General features: G+C 38.9%; 1 protein-coding gene across 1 annotated transcript in view; it reads right to left on the bottom strand.

Moving 5' to 3' along the window:
- NRG3 (neuregulin 3) overlaps positions 1–20,082 on the bottom strand; it is a 101,889-nt gene extending 81,807 nt beyond the window's left edge. Inside the window, 1 exon segment of the mRNA XM_039343347.1 lies at positions 19,890–20,082. Coding sequence (XP_039199281.1) covers positions 19,890–19,998 — 109 coding nt within the window. The 5' untranslated portion in view covers positions 19,999–20,082.
- Between the last annotated feature and the right edge of the window lie 1,820 nt (positions 20,083–21,902).

The raw sequence follows: 21,902 nt of genomic DNA, 5'->3' as shown, positions 1-21,902 counted from the left end.
ACTCTGCCTCATTCAATGCCTAATGAACCGAAAACATGACAGGCTGAACATCTTAGAATAGAATAAAGGTTTGTTTATTTACTATTTCACTAATCGTAAACCACGACTTAAGCAATCGATGGGCTCACACTAAATCAATCACATTTGTGTGGTAGGTGAACCACATCCACGGGGCAGTCAATCTGACTCAATCCAGAGTTAGCAACTACACATATTTGTATCAAACATCTCTTGGGTTTCAGGACCATAATGAATCCCTTTGGTTCTGAACGTCCCCTTACCCCCCCATATATATATATATTTATATGTTAAATCTTGAGAAGGAATGTAAGAACTATGATGAAAGTAACCTTCGCCACAGCAAAAGTTTGCAATTGTGTACAATGAAATCCTTGGATGCATATCTGAGTTTGGTCAATTTTCTACAGTAAGCCTGGCTGGGCTATTCCCAGCAGCCAGGATTCCTGCTACGTACTACAAGCAAGCTCTTGAGAACATTTCTGCTTCCGTGCCAGATAATAATTTACAGGAAATCAATCCAACACTCTTTAAAAACCTCATCTCCTGGTTAATCATAGTAATCTCACTCCCCTAATAATTTTGAGCAAAAGAAAACATTTCAATAATTATTTCCATACTTAAGAAAAATAGGATCATCAATTAGTTCTCTTAGGGCATCATGCAAACAGTGGCATAAAGGACTGTAGACCATTGAGCGGGAAAATAACATAAATACCATGTTGCACAAGCCTAATCAAGCTTTCTTTAGCATCTCAGTAGAATGTTCTTCCATAGGCACATTACAGCTCTATGCTAATTCTCCTCCCCTGTTCTGCAGGGTCTCTTTGCTGGAATGCACAGGACATGGAGACTATAAGTATCTCCAGCAGAACAGTTCACTCTGCTTCTAGTTTTTGTTTACAAATGAAAATATGCTGTAGCTCCTTGAAGCCTTTGTGCATGTGGAGAGAGGAGGAGGAGGAGAAGGAGGAGGAGGAAGAGGAGGAAGAGGAAGGGGAGGAGGAGGAGATGGAGAAGGAGGAGGCAGAAGAGGAGAAGGAGGAGGCAGAGGAGGAGGAGGAGGAGGGGAAGGAGGAGGAGAAGGAGATGGAGAAGGAGGAAGAAGAGGAGGAGGCAGAAGAGGAGGAGGAGAGGAGGAGGAGGGGAAGGAAGAGGAGAAGGAGATGGAGAAGAAGGAGGAGGAGGAGGCAGAAAAGGAGGAGGAAAAGGAGGGGAAGGAGGAGGAGAAGGAGAAGGAGGAGGAGGAAGAAGAGGAAGAGGAAGAAGAGGAGGAGGCAGAAGAGGAGGAAGAGAAGGAGGAGGCAGAAGAGGAGGAGGAGGAGAGGAGGAGGGGAAAGTGGAAGAGAAGGAGATGGAGAAGGAGCAGAAGAGGAGGAGGGGAAGGAGGAGGAGAGGAGGAGGAGAAGGAGGAGGCAGAAGAGAAGGAGAGGAGTGGGAGGAGGAGGAGGGGAAGGAGGAGGGGAAGGAGGAGGAGGCAGTGTCGGAAGAAGGTGGCAAACAAATTTAATAATAAATAAAATAAATAAATGAGGATGAGGAGGAGGAAACCCTAATAAATATGAGTTTTGTGCAGCTTGTGAGATTGGGCCAGCAAAAATTATTTGAAAACATGGAATGTTAAGCTGCAAGTAAAAATAACAATGCATAATGTCTCCTGTCCATCTTCTCTGCCAACTGGGTACGGTTTGCCATCAGTTTCCCTAGCAACCTTTTTTTAATATAAATAACATCTTCTCCGTAGAGGAAATTCTCACTTTTTGTAGCAATACGTTCTGTAACTGAGTTGTGCTGGGTGTGAAATGCACAAAATAGATGTCTTGTGCAAGTCGGCTGGTTGGCTCAGAGTTCTGGGATTAAATCCTTCCTAGCTGGGGTCAGACCATCTCCCCAAAGGATTAATTTACTAACTGTATATTTAAACGAGCTCGCTGTGACGAGGATATATTTAATCAGTTTGTGGGAATTCTCGTGAGCAGGCATTCTTTGATCGCTGTTATTCAGGCTAGGGTAACATCAAGAGTGGACTACAGCAACACGTGGTTCTAAGACTTCCCTCGGAAAGCATTTCCAAAACTGAAGTTAGTTCAAATGCATCTCCCAGGGGGGTGGGGGATATCTTTTGCTGGTATTGAAAAGGAATAAATAAAACTCCACTGAATGGCACAACAGAAATAACCAAATAGCCACTTTCTAGGGCTATAAAAAATTCTGGATTTGAAGAGGGAAAAATGAGTAAGAACATGCAAGGGTGCTCAGCCAACACTTGTCAACAACCCTGTAAAGAACTATGGATTCCTTGGTGCTCTCTGAGCTTTTTTTTTTTTTTTTTTGCAGATGTTTCATTACCCCACTAGGTATCATCATCAAGGCAAGAAGGGAGGTTTATGCTCTTTTTATATACTAGTGCAGTGATGGCAAACCTTTCAGAGACCGAGTGCCCAAACTGCAACCCAAAACCCACTTATGCATCGTCGGGTGCTGGGTGGGTGTGGCCCATTGGCTGGGTGTGGCCCATTGGGTGGGTGTGGTCCATTATGTGGGCATGGCTGTGGTGGTAACAGCAGACTGGATGGGACTAAAAAGTTCAATCAATCAATTCCAACTTTGCAAGATCTTTTTCCCACAAGAAGTTGAAATTGACTGATTGATTGAAACTTTTTTTTTTGCACATGGTGGTGGAGGCCTAAAGTTAAAAGGTTTTATAAAACCCAGCTGAAGGCCTTGGACTGGGTGACGGCGTGAGTGCTCACAGAGAGGGCTCTGAGTGCCACCTCTGGCACCCATGCCTACAAATATACACTTAGAAAGAAGATACATACATGTGGTCATTCAGCAAACTCCAATACACAGCAATTACATAGAAAATGGACAAGAAAGAGAGAGACTCCAGCAAGGCGTTCCCTTTTTATACTCAAACTCTTAAAGGGATACAGACTCCTGCTGAGTCATTCTTAACATTGCATCATTCATCTCACATTAAACAAGCTGGTTAGCTTCTAAATCATTATCTTGACAAAATGTCTGCAAGAAATCAACCAAGCTCAGAGAGCACCAAGGACCCCACAGTTCAACCCTGAGCTATAAATATTCTCTTATATTGGTACTCTATGAAGATGTTGTGCTTTTCCTGGTTTGGTGTGAGCTGTTACAGTTACACACTGAGTTGCTTTGAAAACCACAGTCCTGCATGTCACATTATTTAAGTCCATCAGCCATAAACCTACTTCCCATTTAGCCTTGAGGAACTGATCTGTAGGAAAAAGACCACAAGATCAGTTGATGAGGGCACAATGGGTCCTACTACTAGTAGACTCATTCCCAACTTATTAGCAAGTGACTTACTGTATGACTGTCACAGTATCCTTGTGATCGCGATAGTAAGAACTGATAGCCAGGTTCCTGCAGAATGATCGAATTGGCTTAAAACAGGATTCATGAAGAAAGTTGAAGGAAGCAGAATAAAAGTAGGATCCATTGGGACCTGTTAATAATTCATTCCTTGTCAACGCTGTGAGAAAAACCCGTGTCTTGCGTTAATTGGGGAATGTGATTTATGACAGAGTTTGTGGGGTGGGAATTGCAACTTGTTACTTTGTATCTGGGGGGAGGGAATCTCAGTCTTGGGTTCAACTATGTAAGTGCCGATACTTTGTTTCCTAGTAAAATGTTCTTTAAGGAAGAATTATTGCCTTGAAATTATTTTACCTATTTCATCTATCGGAACCATGACATTCCTATTTTTTTTAAAATAAATAAATAAATAAAAGAATTGATCTTGGGGAGCTCTGAAGGAAGACGTGTGCTTTTGGGTGGAAGGGACTTGATAAAGAGAATAGAATCCGGAAACTATTGGAGAAGAAAGTCAGAATAATCTTGTTTTGATGTTGTTGCTGTAAGAGGAGTCATGTTAATTCAAAGGAAAATGGCTTCCCCTCTTTTTCACTTTGCTTACTCGTAGGGAATTTCTGTTTGACTACACAATGAGAGGAAATCCTTAACTTTTAATATGCCTGTGCACTAAATTTAGATTGTTTCTTTAATCTTCTTCTTCTTCTTCTTCTTCTTCTTCTTCTTCTTCTTCTTCTTCTTCTTCTTCTTCTTCTTCTTCTTCTTCTTCTTCGTCTTCTTCTTCTTCTTCTTCTTCTTCTTCTTCTTCTTCTTCTTCTTCTTCTTCTTCTTCTTCTTCTTCTTCTTCTTCTTCTTCTTCTTCTTCCTTCTTCTCCTTCTTCCTTCTTCTTCTTCTTCTTCTTCTTCTTCTTCTTCTTCTTCTTCTTCTTCTTCTTCTTCTTCTTCTTCTTCCTCCTCCTCCTCCTCCTCCTCCTCCTCCGGCATATCTATTATCGGACGTTGATGATCATGTTGGCCATGCTATTTTTATCAGCAGCCGCACAAAAAAGTGCTGCTGAGTTTTGTCCAAACCAGTCCTTTAGATTTGGAAGCCACGATGTTCTTCTTCTGCCTGGACCTCGTTTGCCTTCAATCTTTCCCTGGAGGATTAAATGGAGTATGCCATTTCTTTAATAAAAAACATCAATCTCCTTCGTGCTCTCTTCAGGAGATGCTTTTTGACTAGCATATGGGATCACTGGCTGAAAGCTAACTGCACTGAAGTGAGAGATTTTGTTTTTTAAGCTAAAAAAAAAATGTGTCATATTTTTCTCTGCTTTAAATGAATGAAGATATCTGAGATCTCCGGCTTTCCAAAGTTAGCATTTTTTTTTTCAGTTCAGTGGATTAATTCATACAATAAAATGATGGATAGGTGTTAGACTAGAACTGTGAATACCAATCGTTAGATCTGGACTCAGGAATTATATTCTTTCAAGGATTTTAAATGTGGTACTGGAAAAAACGCCTATGCCCTGTGTCACTGGGGATCGAAAGATTCCCCTTGCTGCAGTTGTGGTGCTGATGTACAAACTATTAAACACATTGTGCAAGTGTCTATGGAGATCCTCAGTCATCCAGGTCTTGATTGTCCCAAAGATGCTTTTTCACGAGGCAACTGGACTTTTTTTTTTATTCTATTTGAAGACATTTCACTTCTCATCCAAGAAGCTTCTTCAGCTCTGACTGGAGGGTGGAGAATGGAAGGATTTATACTCCTTGCAGACAGCCGGTCATTTGCCTTCTGTTAATGAGCTGTTGAGGTCACCTGGAGTAGTGCAAATGGATGTTGGGCCTTCTTGGAACAGTTGAAAGGACTGTGTTGTAGACTGAAGATAGATGATGTCATATCAAAGAGGCCATCTATGTCAAAACTGAACAACCTTCTCTCAACAGAGGGGGAGAGGTATGACATCAGTCTACAATGCAGTCCAGTTTCAACAGTTCCAAGAAGGCCCAACACCCATTTGCACTACTCAGATGACTCAGAAGGCACAGAGAAACTTCCAAGTGGCCTCAATGACTCTCTAAAAGAAGGCAAATGACCAGTGGTCTGCAAGGAATATCAATCCTTCCATTGCCCACCATCCAGTCAGAGCTGATGAAGCTTCTTGGATGAGAAACAAAATGTCTTCAAAGAGAAAAAAGAAAGTCAAGTTGCCTCTTGAAAAAGCACCTTTGGGACATAGTGTGCAAGATTGCCTACAAAGTGCATTCTCCGGTTCCTTAGAAGATCTGCACAAAGCAACGCCAGAGGCCATCATCTGGTTAACTGAATCAGACATCCAGTTATGAGGACACTGCCATACCCCAATAGGGGTTTTGTAGACAATTACGTGGATTGTGTGTATATGTTTACTTCTCTTCTGTCATGTTCTCATCCCACACCAAATAAATAATGATTTTAGACTGATTTCTTTTCCTTAGACTAACGTCAGAATAGAACAAGGATCAGGACGAGGAACTGTAGATGCAAAAATGAATACGTATGTGTAGAAGTCATTATTTCCCAGGTTTATTTCCCTTCATCTTCAGCTACTTCCCTTGAACAGTAAGAATTTAATTTTTAAAACAGTTATTCAATGGCCAGAGCTTTTTACCTCACATAATTTCAGAGTGAGTGATCTGGAAACACCCACACGTTCCTCTTGCAGGCAAACCAACTTCATTTCTTTCCGGTTAATTTAATTTTAAGTGTAACAGAATACACAATCAAGCCTGGCTGGTATATAGAGATGGAACGTGGGCTCCCTAATTTGCAGTAAATTCCAGCCTGACACAAAAGAAATAATTATTGACACCAGGAAGCTATTTATTGCTTGCAGATATAGTGGTGGACACTAATTCAGATGGCTTCTTAAAAGGAACAGATGAATCAATGATGTGTGTATAGGCCCGTCAATAGCTCTTAATCATGTCAGGTCAAACTTGCCATAAAATGTCAACCTGTGTTCTCCGTTCTTTATACCTCTCTTCCATTTCAAGGGTTCCTTCGGCGTTAGTCCTACCTGAAAGATGCTTCATTCTGTTTTCCCTTCACGTTTTCTAAACAGGACTGGGGAGGGGAAGGTTGAAGCTCTTCTCTGTCTTAAAATGCTTTGGATTTTAGCAAGGATTGCATCATCACAGATGGTGGGCCCTGATGGCGCAGTGGTTAAAGTGCAGTATGGCAGGCTAACTCTGCCCACAGTCTGAAGTTCGATCCTGAAGGGGCTCAAGGCTGACTCAGCCTTCCCTCCTTCCAAGGTCGGTAAAAGGAGATTGTTGGGGGTGATATGCAAATAATACTTCTACATTATAAATCACCCAGAGTATGCTATGGGGTGACACATAGGCCTACATGCCATTGCTATTTGATTTGATAGTAATCTGCCAACTCACAGACAAGAGGGGTCAACCTATTGTCCAAACCACACAAGGGCATAACAAGAAGCAATGTGTCATACCTCCATCAGAGCCTGAATCTGATGAGGAAAATGAGCTGGACTGGAACCCTATGGAGGTCTGTAGTTTCAGAGGAATGTGGGGAAGAGCAGGCCAAGGCAGGCCAGGGCCCTTCAGGATTGGGACAGGAGGAACAGGAAAGACAGAGTTCAGGTAATGAGCAAGGGCCACCCCCACCTAATCCTAGAGCACGGAGAGTGGAGAGAAGGAGGGAACAACGCAGGGAGGCTCAACTACTCAGGAGGAGAATGTCCCACCCCTCTCCACAAGGCACACCTGGAGACTGAGATTTAAGGAGATGCTGTGGGGAGAGGCATTTGTTGGGAACAAATGCTGGTTCCTTGGAGTTTTGTGTGTGTTGTTGCTGATCTCTTGTTCTGTGACTTCTGCTTGGAAGCCCGGACTCTCTGACCATTGGACTGACTGACAACGTTGCTTGGATGTTCAAAGACCTCAAATTGTATTTTGGCTTCTCTTCTGAAACTGCTCAGGCAAGGTTGTATTTCCACAGACTCATTAGATTTTGGATGTATGTGTCATTCCTTGTTATCTCCGTGGCCTTGAGTAAATTACTCTCCTAATCAGACTGTGTGTGAAACTACTTGCAGCCAGAGGCGGCTGAAGGTGTGTGTGTCTTCCTTTGTTTGGAGGCTTGCCAGAAATGTGGGAGCATTTGGGGAAAATTTGGAGCAATTAAAGGGCGGTTTTGAATTGCCAGCTGACTATATTGCCTCGGTGCTGTGCCCTGGGTCATCACACAATGGATGGAGGATTACCAAAGAGAGATCCTACCTTGAATTAAGATAGAATTTCCTGACAGTGAGTCTAATTAATCAGGGGAATGACTTGCCTTCAGAAGTTGTAGGTGCTCCATCACTGGAGATTTTTAAGAAGACATTGGATATCCATTTGTCTGGAATGATAAAAGATCTTCTGCTTCAACAGGGGTTACAAAATCCCTTCCAACTTTGATATTCTGATCATTTTCTGGAGTTAGGAGGTACAAACGATGTTTCTGATAACTAACTTTCAACTTAAAGATATTGGGAACTTCCTATTCAGTCCAAGCATCAAATATTTCTGCAAAACTCGACACTATGAAATATTTAGATATGTCTAATTTATCATTCAGCTGGATTTTATGTTTTTTTTTCCTGCACAAGCCAGGTATTTGAAAGATACCCCGCTCTCTCTGGATTAAGAACTAATTATTTCAATATTTGTGTAATTCCCCAAAGGAAAAGCAGGACATGTAAAGGTAGTATCATACGCACTCAAGAAAGAAGACTTGTTTGGTTCCTGCTATATCAAAATTCCCCAAAGAAATAATAAAAGTTACAATTTATTTCCCTGAATTTGAACGGGTATCTAGCCAGTATCTCATGTATAAGTTGTAAGCAGTACAAGAAAAAAAGCAACAAGCTTTAATAAAGATATTTAGGGCAGTAAAACAGCTCAGGACAAATGCTGGAAGGAAGAGAGGAATCCTCTGATTTAAGATAAGAACCGATTCTGACCCAGTGGGGGGTCTTCAAAATGCATTTCATGCAATTGAGTGGAATTTTTGATAATACACTGTAAGTGTAAGCACAACGTCTGTGGAGATTTCCAGTCATCCAGATCATGGTTGTCTTAAAAAGTGCTTTTTCCCAAAAGCAACTAGGCTTTCTTTGTTTTTCTTTGAAGACGTTTTACTTTTCATCCAAAAAGCTTCTTCAGTTCTTTTTCGGAACGTCTTCTTCCATTCAGAACCGAAAAAGCTTCTTGGATGAGAAGGGAAACGTCTTCAAGGAAAAATAAAGGAAGTCCAGTTAGCTTTTGATAGATATCCTGGATGAGGATAAGCAGTTCTCTGTTGTACTGTATGGTTCACGCTTCCTTTTGGGCAAAAGATGAACTGGGAACTTTCATGTTTGAAAAACAGCAACATTTAAAATGTGTAAAGTACAGAACAATAGGCTTCAAGCTGGAAAAACTGGTGTGCATGTTATATGTCTAGTTAACAGCTTGCAAAAACTCACTTAGGTATATAGTATTAGTATGGTTATTGTTACGGTTCCGGCTAATGAAACATTCCAAAGAACTTCCAGGCATTTATTTTCCTAAAAGTCTTTTATTGTTACAAAATGTCGGCACAGGCACAACGGAGGGATGCTAGGATCTAAGGCAGTGTTTCTCAACGTTGACAATTTTAAGGCATGTGGACTTCAACTCCCAGAATTCCACAGCCAGTATTGCTGGCTGTGGAATTCTGGGAGTTGAAGTCCACATGCCTTAAAATTGTCAAGGTTGAGAAACAGTGATCTAAGTTCTCTTCCTCTGAGCAGTTAAATTATCAGCATGTTTCCTCCCTAAATTAGCCATCATATATCACATTATCCAATTAGTGTGAAGGTCAAAGGTTTCCTTCCTCTTTCTTTCCCAGGCTTTACCCCCACCCCCCATCTGCTCTGTATTAACCCCATAAATACCAGACAGTTCTGCATATTGTCAAAAGCAAGAATATACAATATTTGCAGTGTTGACAGCATTGACAGTGTTGGCACGGAAACCTTTTTTTTAGATTTTTCAACTGCAATGGGATATATGATTTTTATTTTATACCTATTAATATTTTAGATTCATCACCTGGGTAAACAACTGTATTAATGTACGAAGAGGAGTGAATGTATAATCTGTGATTTATTTTGTTAGCTGTTGATATTCTATGGTATTTACTTACTTCAATTTGGTTTCGTGTGCTTGGTTTTCAATTTTGCTGGTCATTGACTGAATAAATATTATTGATTAACCGATGGATCAATTTGTTGGGGTTTCTGTAGGCATGTATGCCCGTTACTGTGATTTTTGTGTTTGAAAACCATCAATCAATAAACCATTAGGATAATCATGGCACCAATAGGATTGGTTCTTTTACAGCTTTTTATCACAAACTGGAAAGAGATAATAATGGTGTCTTTGTCATGCATATTAGTTTCATATAAGCCAAGATACGCTCACAGGTTTTACATACGACAATACACCAACCAAGTCTTCATTGCTTGCTTCTGCCAGGATTCTTTCAATGTTACTCTAATCTAAAAGAGCTTAATTTAACTTGACATTTCATTTAAGCCAAAAAAAAAAAAAAATCACTAGCAACTTTATTTCTAGGCTGCCTTCAACTTTGTTTTGCAAAGTTTCTTCTCTGACTCACCGTCTGGACAGGAGAGCTAATGCTATAAAAGCAAAACTAAATTAAACCAAGATTCCAAATTCAGACACAATTAAACAACCAACCAAATTCAGACACAATTAAACAACCAACAACAACAACAACAACAACAAAATATTGCTTGTTAAGGATTCAAATATCCTCTAAGATTTATCCAGGACTACAGATACGGCAAAAATCCTGTCAATCACTTAGGTGACAACAAGGAGCTAGAATATTTTTTTATCCATTTGCTGCCATTTTGTAAATTTGGAATCTATCAAGACATCAAGAAAGATGGATTGTTCATGCATAGCAATTGACCTCGAGAATTATTGTAAAACTTTGGATCCCTGCTTTGTGGGATCTGTCAACATTTGATGTCCTCCTTCTTTAATAAAAATGAATTTCTCTGTGTTTTGTTCATGAGATAAATGTCTAAGTTAGTATTGTGTTGTTTAACTTCTATCTATCTATCTATCTATTGGTAGCTCTCATCCACCCACCCATCCATCCATCCATCCATCCATCCATCCATCTCTATCTATCTATCTATCTATCTATCTATCTATCTATCTATCTATCTATCTATCTCTTATCTACCTACCTACCCTATCTACCTACCTACCCTATCACCTACTTACTCTCTCTCTCATCCATCCATCCATCTATCTACTCTATCTACTCTGTCTGTCTATCTATCTATCTATCTATCTATCTATCTATCTATCTATCTATCTATCTATCTATCTAGCTATCTAGCTATCTAGCTATCTAGCTATCTAGCTATCTAGCTATCTATCTGTAGTTTTCATCCATCCATCCATTTATCCATCCATCCATTTACATATTGTTTTGGTAATTCGGTTCAATGCATAAAGATATTGAGAGCTAAGTAAAACAGAAACCAGAATCATTGTATTTGTGCATTTGTGTGTTTGTGTGTGTGTACAAATATCCTGGAGATACCATGATGAAGTATTTGTTTCCACCATCATTACTCTTTAGAGTGAGATATGCCATCCTTCATCCAGCACTTTTATTTGGAAGTAAACATAAAATGTGTGGGCAACAGGGATTCTATCCTTCACACGTTCTTACATTGGCTGTTTCTGCTAGGACATTAAAAGAAATTTTATTTTTTTCCCTAGTTACCACATGATCCTGGCAGCAAGATGAATGTGATATTATACTTTTTTTAATCAGGTAAGAAAAATCATATTGTGAATGATGTTGGCAAAGTATTGTATAGCAACCCTGGATAACTGCAAACAACTGATTACTGGATTCCATGAATAATTATTTGGGCCTCTTTCATTAATTTTCACTTGGTATTCATTACATGACCTTTCTTTCATTAATTTTCACTTGGTATTCATTACATGACCTTTCATAACAATGTATGGCTTGCTTCTAATTTCTCTCCCCCTTAAATTTCTTTCTTTCTTTCTTTCTTTCTTTCTTTCTTTCTTTCTTTCTTTCTTTCTTTCTTTCTTTCTTTCTTTCTCTCTCTCTCTCTCTCTCTCTCCTTCCTTCCTTCCTTCCTTTTTATCAAATGTTTTGTTTGAACAGTACTTTCAAATTCATCTTAAATTAGAAGGCTACTAAGGTGGAGAGAGGAATTGAGTGGTGTAGGAATGAAGCAGGCTCAGATCTTCAGACTCATGGGAAACTCATTAAGAGCCTTGACAGAAGTGGAGATCTCTCATCATAATAATCTCATTCTTGTGAGGGTAAGATGATTTGACAGCAAAGCACTACCAAATGTGTTTTTCATGTTATTTTTACTCATTTGGAGTCATTCATGGAAGCAGCACTTTATGCCCATCAAAAGTTTATTGCACTATTTAACCGAGCCAGTTGAAATGCCTGAGATTTTGTATAGGTATATATCTATATCTATATCTATATCTATCTATTTGTCTGTCTGTATGTCTGTCTGTCTCTGTCTCTGTCTCTGTCTCTGTCTCTGTCTCTGTCTCTATCTATAGATAGATAGAGATAGAGATAAAGATAGAGATGATATATGTTTTCTGAGGTTTTCGCGGGTCTTTGTATATAGGTCTTTGGTTGTTCGGGTTTTCTCCCACGTAAAATTGGAAGTGTCTTGGCGACGTTTCGACGAAGTCCCATTCGTCATCTTCAGGCTGGTGTTTTCAGCTTCGTGCTTCGAGAAGCAATGTGCTGCTCGAAGCACGAAGCTGAAAACACCAGCCTGAAGATGACGAATGGGACTTCGTCGAAACGTCGCCAAGACACTTCCAATTTTACGCGGGAGAAAACCCGAACAACCAAAGACCTATATATATATATATATATATATATATATATATATATATATATATATATATATATAGAGAGAGAGAGAGAGAGAGAGAGAGAGAGAGATTCTGCTTACCACGGAAAAGGAACTTTGATTCTGTAACATTTGGAGAGATGGCAGAATCTGAGGGCCATCAAGCAGGCATGGAAAAGAAATACAACACTAAAGTCCATAGGAGTAAAATGCCACAACTAATTGACACCGCCTCCAACACAGCATGAATGGATGCACCACAAATGCTGATCTTGCTTATCTCCTCATGCTCAAAACACTACAATAAAAAAAATGAAGGATGTTTCAAAATATTGTGTCTAAAGACTGTATCTTTGGAAAAGGTACATACAAAATCATTGCCTTTGAAAGCAGTTGCAATTTAATATCAGCTTTTAGTATCGAGACCTTGTCAATACATTTCCATTAACTTGTTTTAAGTGTGTGATTCATTATGGTTTTATTTAGGGCTATTAAGTGCATCACATTTGTTATAGTTAATATTTCAGATGTGACTGATATCCACCATAGCATTTATTTATTTATTACATTTATATGTGGCCCATCTCAATGCAAAGCAATTGTATATGATAGATAGATAGATAGATGATAGATAGATAGATAGATAGATAGATAGATATGTAGATGATAAACAGATGACAGATGACTGATAGATGATAGAGATAGATGATATAGATGACAGATAAATGATGAACAGATGATAAATAATTGATACATGATAGATGATAGAGAGATACAGAGATGAATAGAGAGAATCATGATAGGTAGATACAGACAAACAGATGATAAATAGATGGTAGATGATGGATAGAAGATAGATGACTGTTAGATGATAGATGATAGATGGAAGAATGGATGGATAGATGATAGACGGATGGATAGATAGATAGATAGATAGATAGATAGATAGATGACAGATATGTAGATGATAAATAGATGACAGATGACAGATAGATGATATAGATGACAGATAAATGATGAATAAATGATAGATAATTGATAGAGGATAGATAATAGAGAGATAGAGATAGATGATATAGATGACAGAAATAGATGATGAATAGATGATAGATGGTAGAGAGATACAGAGATAAATAGAGAGAGAAAATCATGATAGGTAGATACAAACAGACGATAAATAGATGATAGATGATGGATAGAAAGATGACTGTTAGATGATAGATGATAGAGGATGGATGGATGGATGGACGAATGGATGGATAGATGATGGATGGATAGAGAGACAGACAGACAGACAGATAGACAGACAGAGACAGACAGAGTGTATACATGCATCGGCCAATTTTGCCAGGAACATACAATACAGATGTCATCTCCAGTGGCATATGAATTATCATGTTTTAGTACTACAGTATATATTTTTTCTAATAATATATAACATTTTAAAAGGTAGCCATCCCCCCCCTTTTTTGGGCAGGTACAGATTTTTTTTTCCTGTATATTTATCTGACCAGCTTGCGCTGAACCCCTTCCTTCTTGCTGAAAACTTGAAGAACAAAGAGAACATAAAATTCTGTGACCCACCTTAGCTTTTTCCTAGCTGTGTTAAGATGGGATGTTTACTGGTCATTCTATGATAAAACACTGCTGTCAGTTTTTATATATGTGCTATTTCAGTGACAATTTAATTTTGTTATTTGTTAGAAAGAGGTCATTAGAGCTCTTTCAAATGGCTGTTTTCAAAATTGAAACCTGAAAATAACTAATGTCATTTAAGACAGATATAAAGCAGTGTGTAAGAACTTTTTTACACCTTAACTGACCATTCAGGACACTTTCCTGGTAATCCCAAAATGACCTCTATTACTTGTGTTTATTTCCTAGGTCTTCAAGAATGATGGCTGCTTAAATGTTCAACTTTCTTGCTTTGAGGCCAGAAAATACATTCTGACAAGTTCTTGGAATAATTTTAGCTTGTCCATCAGGGCAAAAGAGGACATGACCTTATTAAACACGGGAAGCACAAGACTGGCAAGAAGGTACTGTCATATGTTTACACTGACACAAAGAAGGAACCAAGAAGAAACAATTCTAAGAAAATCTCTTGGCTTTCCAGAAAGGGGTCAAAAATGGCTGGGTAGCCTGATGTGGGGAGGACCCAGGGACCCACATAGCCATGGGACTGCCTGGCCCAATGAGAATAATTCAATAATTCTTTCCCCCTCCCCCCACCACTTGTATTAACAGCTCCTATTCTCCCCATCTTGGATCTCTCTCTCTCTCTCTCTCTCTCTCTCTCTCTCTCTCTCTCTCTCTCTCTCTCTCTGAAATTTTATAAAGTTGTTTTACATTTTTACCTTTACTTTTTTAAAAAAAAATTCTAAATGTTTTTTTTAATGTTTTGTTATATTGATTAAATTACACACTTCTCAGAGCTCTTCTCTAAGTGAGATGGGTGGTTAAGAAGTTTGAGAAAGAAAGAAAGAAAGAAAGAAAGAAAGAAAGAAAGAAAGAAAGAAGGGAGGGAGGGAGGGAGGAAAGAGAAAGAAAGAAAGAGAAAGACAGAAAAAGAAAGAAAGAAAGAAAGAAAGAAAGAAAGAAAGAAAAAGGAGGGAGGGAGGAAGGAAGGAGAAAGAAAGAAAGAAAAAAGAAAGAAAAAAGAAAGAAAGATGGAAGGAAAAGGTGAAAGAAGGAAGGAGAAAGAAAGAAAGAAAGAAAGAAAGAAAGAAAGAAAGAAAGAAAGAAAGAAAGAAGAGATGGGGATAGGAAGGAAGGGAAAAAAGAAAGAAAGAAGGGAGGGAGGGAGGGAGGGAGGAAGGAAGGAGAAAGAAAGAAAGAAAAAGAAAGAAAGAAAGAAAGAAAGAAAGGAGGGAGGGAGGGAGGGAGGGAGGACGGAAGGAAGGAAGGAAGGAAGGAAGGAAGGAAGGAAGGAAGGAAGGAAGGAAGGAAGGAAGGAAGGAAGGAAGGTGTAATGTATTGGCCACAACTGTTTTAAATCACTTGCTTAATGTCTGACCTACATTGCTGTATTGTTTAACAGTTGCTGTTACTGAAAGCCAGACTGGCTGTCTCCAAGCTGATAATGAGGTTGGGGGGGGGGAACTGTTACTTTAAACCTATTGGTTTCCACCTAGAGGCTAACTGTATAAATAGCTGTGCAGCAGCCTTTAGGGCTGCTTCTGTTCTGAGTTAATAAACTTGTTGCTGTTTCAACACTCTGCCTCATTCAATGCCTAAAGAACCGAAGATATAACAGAAGGAAGGAAGGATTCCAAATTTCTAAATTGCACTGCTTAAGAGTGAAGTAACCTCTAAGATGAAATAGAAGATTGGCAGGTATAATGGATCACAGAGATGGGCTGGAAGAAGGTATGGACAGCTTTTGGGAAAACTGACCCCCCAAAAACAGGAAAGGGTGAGAAAGAAACTCAAGACTGCCCCACCTTCACTTTCTTCAGCATAAGAAGAAGGGAAAGAGACACTGCCTATCTTTAAAGATTTAATTATACGTACATCAATCAGGTTAGAGTGCTGGTATTTCTAGCAGTATCTGTTTCCTAACCTGGTCTATTTTTAAGGGCTGATCTAGCAGGAGATTTCAAGCAAAATCTTACATAACAATGTCTGTTACACATATCTGCGGGAAGGCTGGATAACAATAGGTGATGCGTATGTTTATCGCAAACTTTTTCCTTTAACACCATTGTATGTCCCAAAGCTGTCACAGGAAACCATGCCGAACTGAGAATTTGGGGTTTTATAATCCTTTGACACCTGGAAGGAATGGAAAGTAGGAAGGCTTCAAGTGAAGATGTTTATTTTTTTTCCTTGAGCTTGTCCTGAATCTGTCCTGCAATAAACCCCGTAATACTGTTTTGAGACTCTGCACAACATTTTGCATGATGTCTGCCCATATTTTTTTTTAAAACGGAAAACACTTTCAGCCCTTTCCACAATTTGTAAACATGGCAATCCCTAAACGATATCTTTAATGGAACTGGTCTTGGTAACTAGCTTTAAAATATTTACTTCACTTCCAGTGAAACATGCTAAGATTTCAGCTCAGCTGAATTCGTTTCCAGCAGGGGGATGAAGCTTTGCCATTTTCTCCAGAGAAAAAAGCAACATTGGTCAAATCTTGGATGCCCTGAGGTGATCTCCGCTCTCTCCAATGCTATATAAAAAGCCTCATTTTATCCATAGTTCAGACACAGTTTTGGACAGAGCTGCATTCCAATGTTTTTGTAGATAAAATTAGATTTTGTTTGTTTGTTTGTTTATAAAATTTATTGGACTCCTATCCTACCATAGGGTAACTCTGGGCAGCTTAACAGTAACATAAAAGCTAAAACATAAAAAGTTAAAATAGCCATAGCAATGATATATTACTGTATATAATATATACAATAGTATATATTATATATAACATATTAGACTTATATACCACTTCACAGTGCTTTACAGCCCTCTCTAAGTGGTTTACAGAGACTGCCTATTTGCCCCCAACAATCTGGGTCCTCATTTTACCAACCATGGAAGGACAGAAGGCTGAGTCAATAGAAATAGCACTTAGACTTATATACTGCTTCACAGTGCTTTACAGCCCTCTCTAAGTGGTTTACAGAGTCTGCCTGTTTGCCCCCAACAATCTGGGTCCTCATTTTACCGACCTCAGAAGGATGGAAGGCCGGGTCAACCTTGACCTGGTGAGACTCGAACTGTTGAACTGCTGGCCACCAGGGCTGTTAACAGTATAAAATAACCAGGTGTTCTTTATCATTGTTGTCCCAATAATCCTTGCAAACAGAGCAAAGGGCAGTGTTAAAAACAGACATTAAAACCCAAAATACATGGGGGAGAAGGTGGGACCTGTTATTACTCAATGAACCATCTACATTGCGCTGATCCCCAACTGGGGACCGAGCTGACTGGCACCGTCATGTCTTTAGGCCCTTATGAAAAGATAGGATGGTTGGGGCCAATCTCACATGGGGGAGGAATGCTCTAGAGGGCAGGAGCCACCGCAAATAAAGCCCTCCTCCCAGACTTCACCAGCTGGAATAATTGGGCTGACAGGACCCACAGCATGCCCCCTCTGTTGGCAAGAATGGTATGTGCCAATGGCAGTGGGGTAAGACAGTCCCTCAGGTAACCTGGACCCATGCCATGAATTAAATCTGAAGGTCTGGGCTCCAGTACAGGTTACCTACCAAAAGGAATCTTCTAAAACTTGAGAGCAAGCAAGTGAAATTTTGATATCTTGAACTCTTGGATCATCGTATGCATGGTGACACTAGAACTGGATAAGTCTAATGTTGCTTCTTCATCAAGGTTACTACTTTCTTACTTGGTTCTACCTTGAGTATGAACTTTAGAGTATGAACTTTAGAATGAACATATGAGACATATGTTCATTCTAAAAACAATGAAAAAGCAGACTCATTTGTCAACAATTAATAATGTAAGACTAGATGAAAACCGTGCCAAATTAAAAAGCAACAACCGGAATAACAATGTAGTAAAATAACTAGGTGTTCTTTGTCATTGTTGTCCCAATAATCCTTGCAAACAGGGCAGAGGGCATTCTAAAAAATAAACCACAAAGAATATGAAATAGTTGTTTGCAAAAAGAAAAAGCTCTGATGCTCAAGATTATGTTTGCCTATCATAAAATCTCACAGCAAGGATAAATTGATGCTGATTTGAAACATATCGCACAGACAAGGATGTACATATGTGTGCATGTAAGAGAGAGAAATTATGAAAAACAATCATAATCTCTGGGGAATTGTTACAATAGGAACAATGGTGACCACAGAATATTTTTCAGCTTCCTTTGACATATGACGAGTTGTCTATATCCATGAATAATTGAAATAATGAAATATATATATATATTCCAAAGGAGCCTATACGCAAACACACTTTGTTAGGTCCCCAAAGGTGCTTTTTCTAAAGGCAACTAGACTTTCTTTGTTCTTCCTTGAAGACGTTTCACTTCTTATCCAATAAGTCCAGTTCTTCCAAAGCAAAACGTCTTCGAAGAAAAATAAAAGAAGTCCAGTTGCTTTTTGGAAACCTGGATGATTGAGAATCTCCATACATACTTCATCAGGCCAAATCAAATCTGTATTTCATTGGTCTGAAATACTATCTTCACTTCCCATCATGAGCTTTTCAAATAAACTATTTGAAACAACTTTTAACATTCAACAATGGTAGAATCTCCTCAGCTGAAGTCACAGGTCCAGTTTTGATGGTCAACCACATGGATTCTTCTACTGCAAATTTAGTTTTTATTTTTATTTTAGATAACCAATTTTGGGGGAGGATCACTGAATCCTAAACTGTGGTTAATCAGTGACCCATTTTTTTAAAAAAAAATATTTTAGCAATGGCATCAAGATTCTTGCTTTGATGTTTCAAGGAGTTGGCCCTTCATTTTCTTTTTAAAGAGGGTTTTCTCTGACTGAAAATTGTACTCTGCAGAAAGAACTACTTATTTAGACTCTTATTTAAAAACTAGAAAAATATTGGGGCACTCAGGAGAAGCCATCTTACTTATTTCCTGGAACGAACCTGCATATCACCAGTAAGACTGTGCTCCTAATTTTAAAGACCATTTCCAAGGGGACAGATCAGATTAGGATTAACTGTAGGCTTGACGATTTATTATGAAATTTTGTTCTCTTTGGATCTATTTGCATTTTTGAATCCGCTTTATATATTTGGTACGGTCAATTGACTTAATCAATCAAGTTTTCTACTTCTAAAGGGACATAAATATCCACATGTGACTCAACATTTGCCATCAGTTCAGTATATATATATATATATATATATATATATATATATATATATATATATATATATATATATATATAATTCAGAAGAATGTCCCTCTTGTATCTTTTTTTATTATGAAATTTCATTTTCTGTGTACCTATTTGAATTTTTGAATCAGCTTCATGTTTTTGATACGGTCTGTTGACTTAATAAATCAAGTTTTCTTCTTCTTTTAAAGGAGCATAAATATTCACATGTAACCTAACTTTTTGCTGTCAATTCAGTATACAATGACTCAGAAGAATACCCTGGAAGATGGGTATATGGGTAGATGGGCAGATGGATAGATGGGTAGATGGGCAGATGGATAGATGGGTAGATGGATATATGGGTAGGTGGGTAGATGGATAGATAGGTAGATAAGTAGATGGATATATGGGTAGGTGGGTAGATAGGTAGATAGATGGGTAGATGGATAGATGGATAGATGGGTAGATGGGTAGGTGGGTAGATGGATAGATAAGTAGATAGGTAGATGGATTGATGGATATACGGGTAGGTGGGCAGATAGGCAACGGATAGATGGGTAGATGGGTAGATGGGTGGATTGATAGATGGACATATAATTTTCTAAAATAAATTGGCTTATCTTTAAAAGGAAGAAGAGCTATCTTTGTCAGATTATACCAAATGCTTTGCAAGGACTGTTACCTCTGGCAAGCAATAAAGGCAGAAGGGGGAGAGAGAAAAGAAAAGACGTACTTGGATCTGATAAGATGGAGTCGGTTTTCGGCAAAAATTGGTCACAGCGGACCCCTTGGTAGCCTTCTTTGCACCTGAGAAAAATGGAAGAAATGACAAACATACGCATGCGGTAATAACAAGCTCATTTTTAAGACATCATTGGCATGGAAATCTTGTTCATAACATACATAATGTTCATAATTGTTCATAGTGTTCCCCCACAACCTCCAGAGACATGGGTGTTACTCCAACATTTGAGGTTTTTAAGAAGAGATTGGGCAACCATTTCAATCAACCAATCAGAATAGAGCTGGAAGGGACCTTGGAGGTTTTCTAGTCCACCCCCTGCTCAAGCAGGAGACCCTATATTATTTCAGAGAAATGGCTGTCCAGTCTCTTCTTGAAAACTTCTAGTGATGAAGCACCCACAACGTCTGAAGGCATTACTTTCGCTTTCTGTTTCATAATATAGACCAGTGGTTCTCAACCTGTGGGTCGGGACCCCATTTGGGGTCGAACGACCATTTCATGGGGGTCGCCAAACAACGCTGCCATTTTTTCCCCCTTTTCCTTAGCTGTGCTACTCCCTTTTATTCTATTGGCTTTTGAAAGCCAATAGAATAGACTCTCTTGAATAGAGTCTAATTCTGTTGGCTTTCAAAAGCCAATAGGAATTGTCCAGGCTGTCTCTGCCCTGCTCAGCCTGCCAAAAGTCCCATTCTGCAAATGGTGCTGCACCAGTTGAGTAGTCCTTGACTTACGACTGGTTGAGTAGTCCTCGACTTACGATTGGTTGGGGGTCACGGCATTAAAAAGGTTGAGAACCACTGATATAGACAGAGTCATCTCCTCACAATCTCTCCTATCCACCAAACAAAATAATTTTGTGAAAAATCAAAGGAAACCAAGTCCAGCCAGATCTAAATAAATCTTCCGTCCCCTAAAATGGTTACCACTATAACTTGAATTTTATCTGGATACAACTTTGATTAACTCATCTACTTATATAGTACAATCCTCCTCGTAGCTTAGACAAATAGAGACATTTGGTGGTTAGCGAATGGAAGGCATAGAATTTCCCATCTCCATATAATAGCCACAGAATCAAAAGTCACACATAAATACATACACAAGAACTAAACTCATATTCAAGGCGGTGTAGGGATGGGATTAAGCCTATAGTTTAACTATCCGTTTGGCAATACGCAATATTTATGGCAGACATGACATAAGCACCTGAGCACTACCAGGGTTGATTTTCTGTTTGAGACATGGATGTCTAAAGAGTCTGGAGGTAACTTCTGGGGAAAAAATATAATGCATGCTAAACATAACTCCTGCAGAAAAATTAGCAATGTTATTGAATAATCAGATCAGGGTAGGGCATAACAGACATTCTGTTATTCTTGCTACAGCTGCTGGTTTCTACCTTGCTGCTTAAAGATGCCCAGTGTAATGCAAAATATTAAAAAAAAAAACTGCTTGGCCTAATAACTATGGAATAAAATGCAACCTAGAACTGAGACGAAATTTCCCAACAGTTAGAACAATTAACCAATGGAACAACATGCCTATAAAATAGAACAGAATAGAATAGAATGGAATAGAAGCTGGAAGGGATCTTGGAGGTCTTCTAGTCCAACCCCTTTCTCAAGCAGGAGAACCTATACTATCTCAGACAAATAACTGTCTAGCCTCTTCTTAAAAATCTTTTTTTTTTTTTTTTTTTAAAAAGAGAAGTTGTGAATGTTCCAACACTGGAAGTTTTTAAGAAGAGATTGGATAACATTTCTCTGAAATGGTACAGGGTTTCCTGCCTGAGCAGGGGGTTGGACTAGAAGACCTCCAAGGTCCCTTCCAACTATTCTATTCTATTCTATTCTATTCTATTCTATTCTATTCTATTCTATTCTATTCTATTCTATTCTATTCTGTTCTGTTCTATTCTTATTTAAATTCTATCCTATCCTATCCTATCCTATCCTATTCCCTAAGTTGTCAAAGAATGTTTCATAGCACAATGCTATCCCT

Source organism: Crotalus tigris, unplaced genomic scaffold (genome assembly GCF_016545835.1).
Source record: "Crotalus tigris isolate CLP2741 ecotype Arizona unplaced genomic scaffold, ASM1654583v1 scf7180000017847.2079705, whole genome shotgun sequence".
Lineage (NCBI taxonomy): Eukaryota > Metazoa > Chordata > Lepidosauria > Squamata > Viperidae > Crotalus > Crotalus tigris.
Note: the sequence above shows the minus strand (reverse complement) of the source record. Positions and strands in the feature narration are given on the sequence as shown.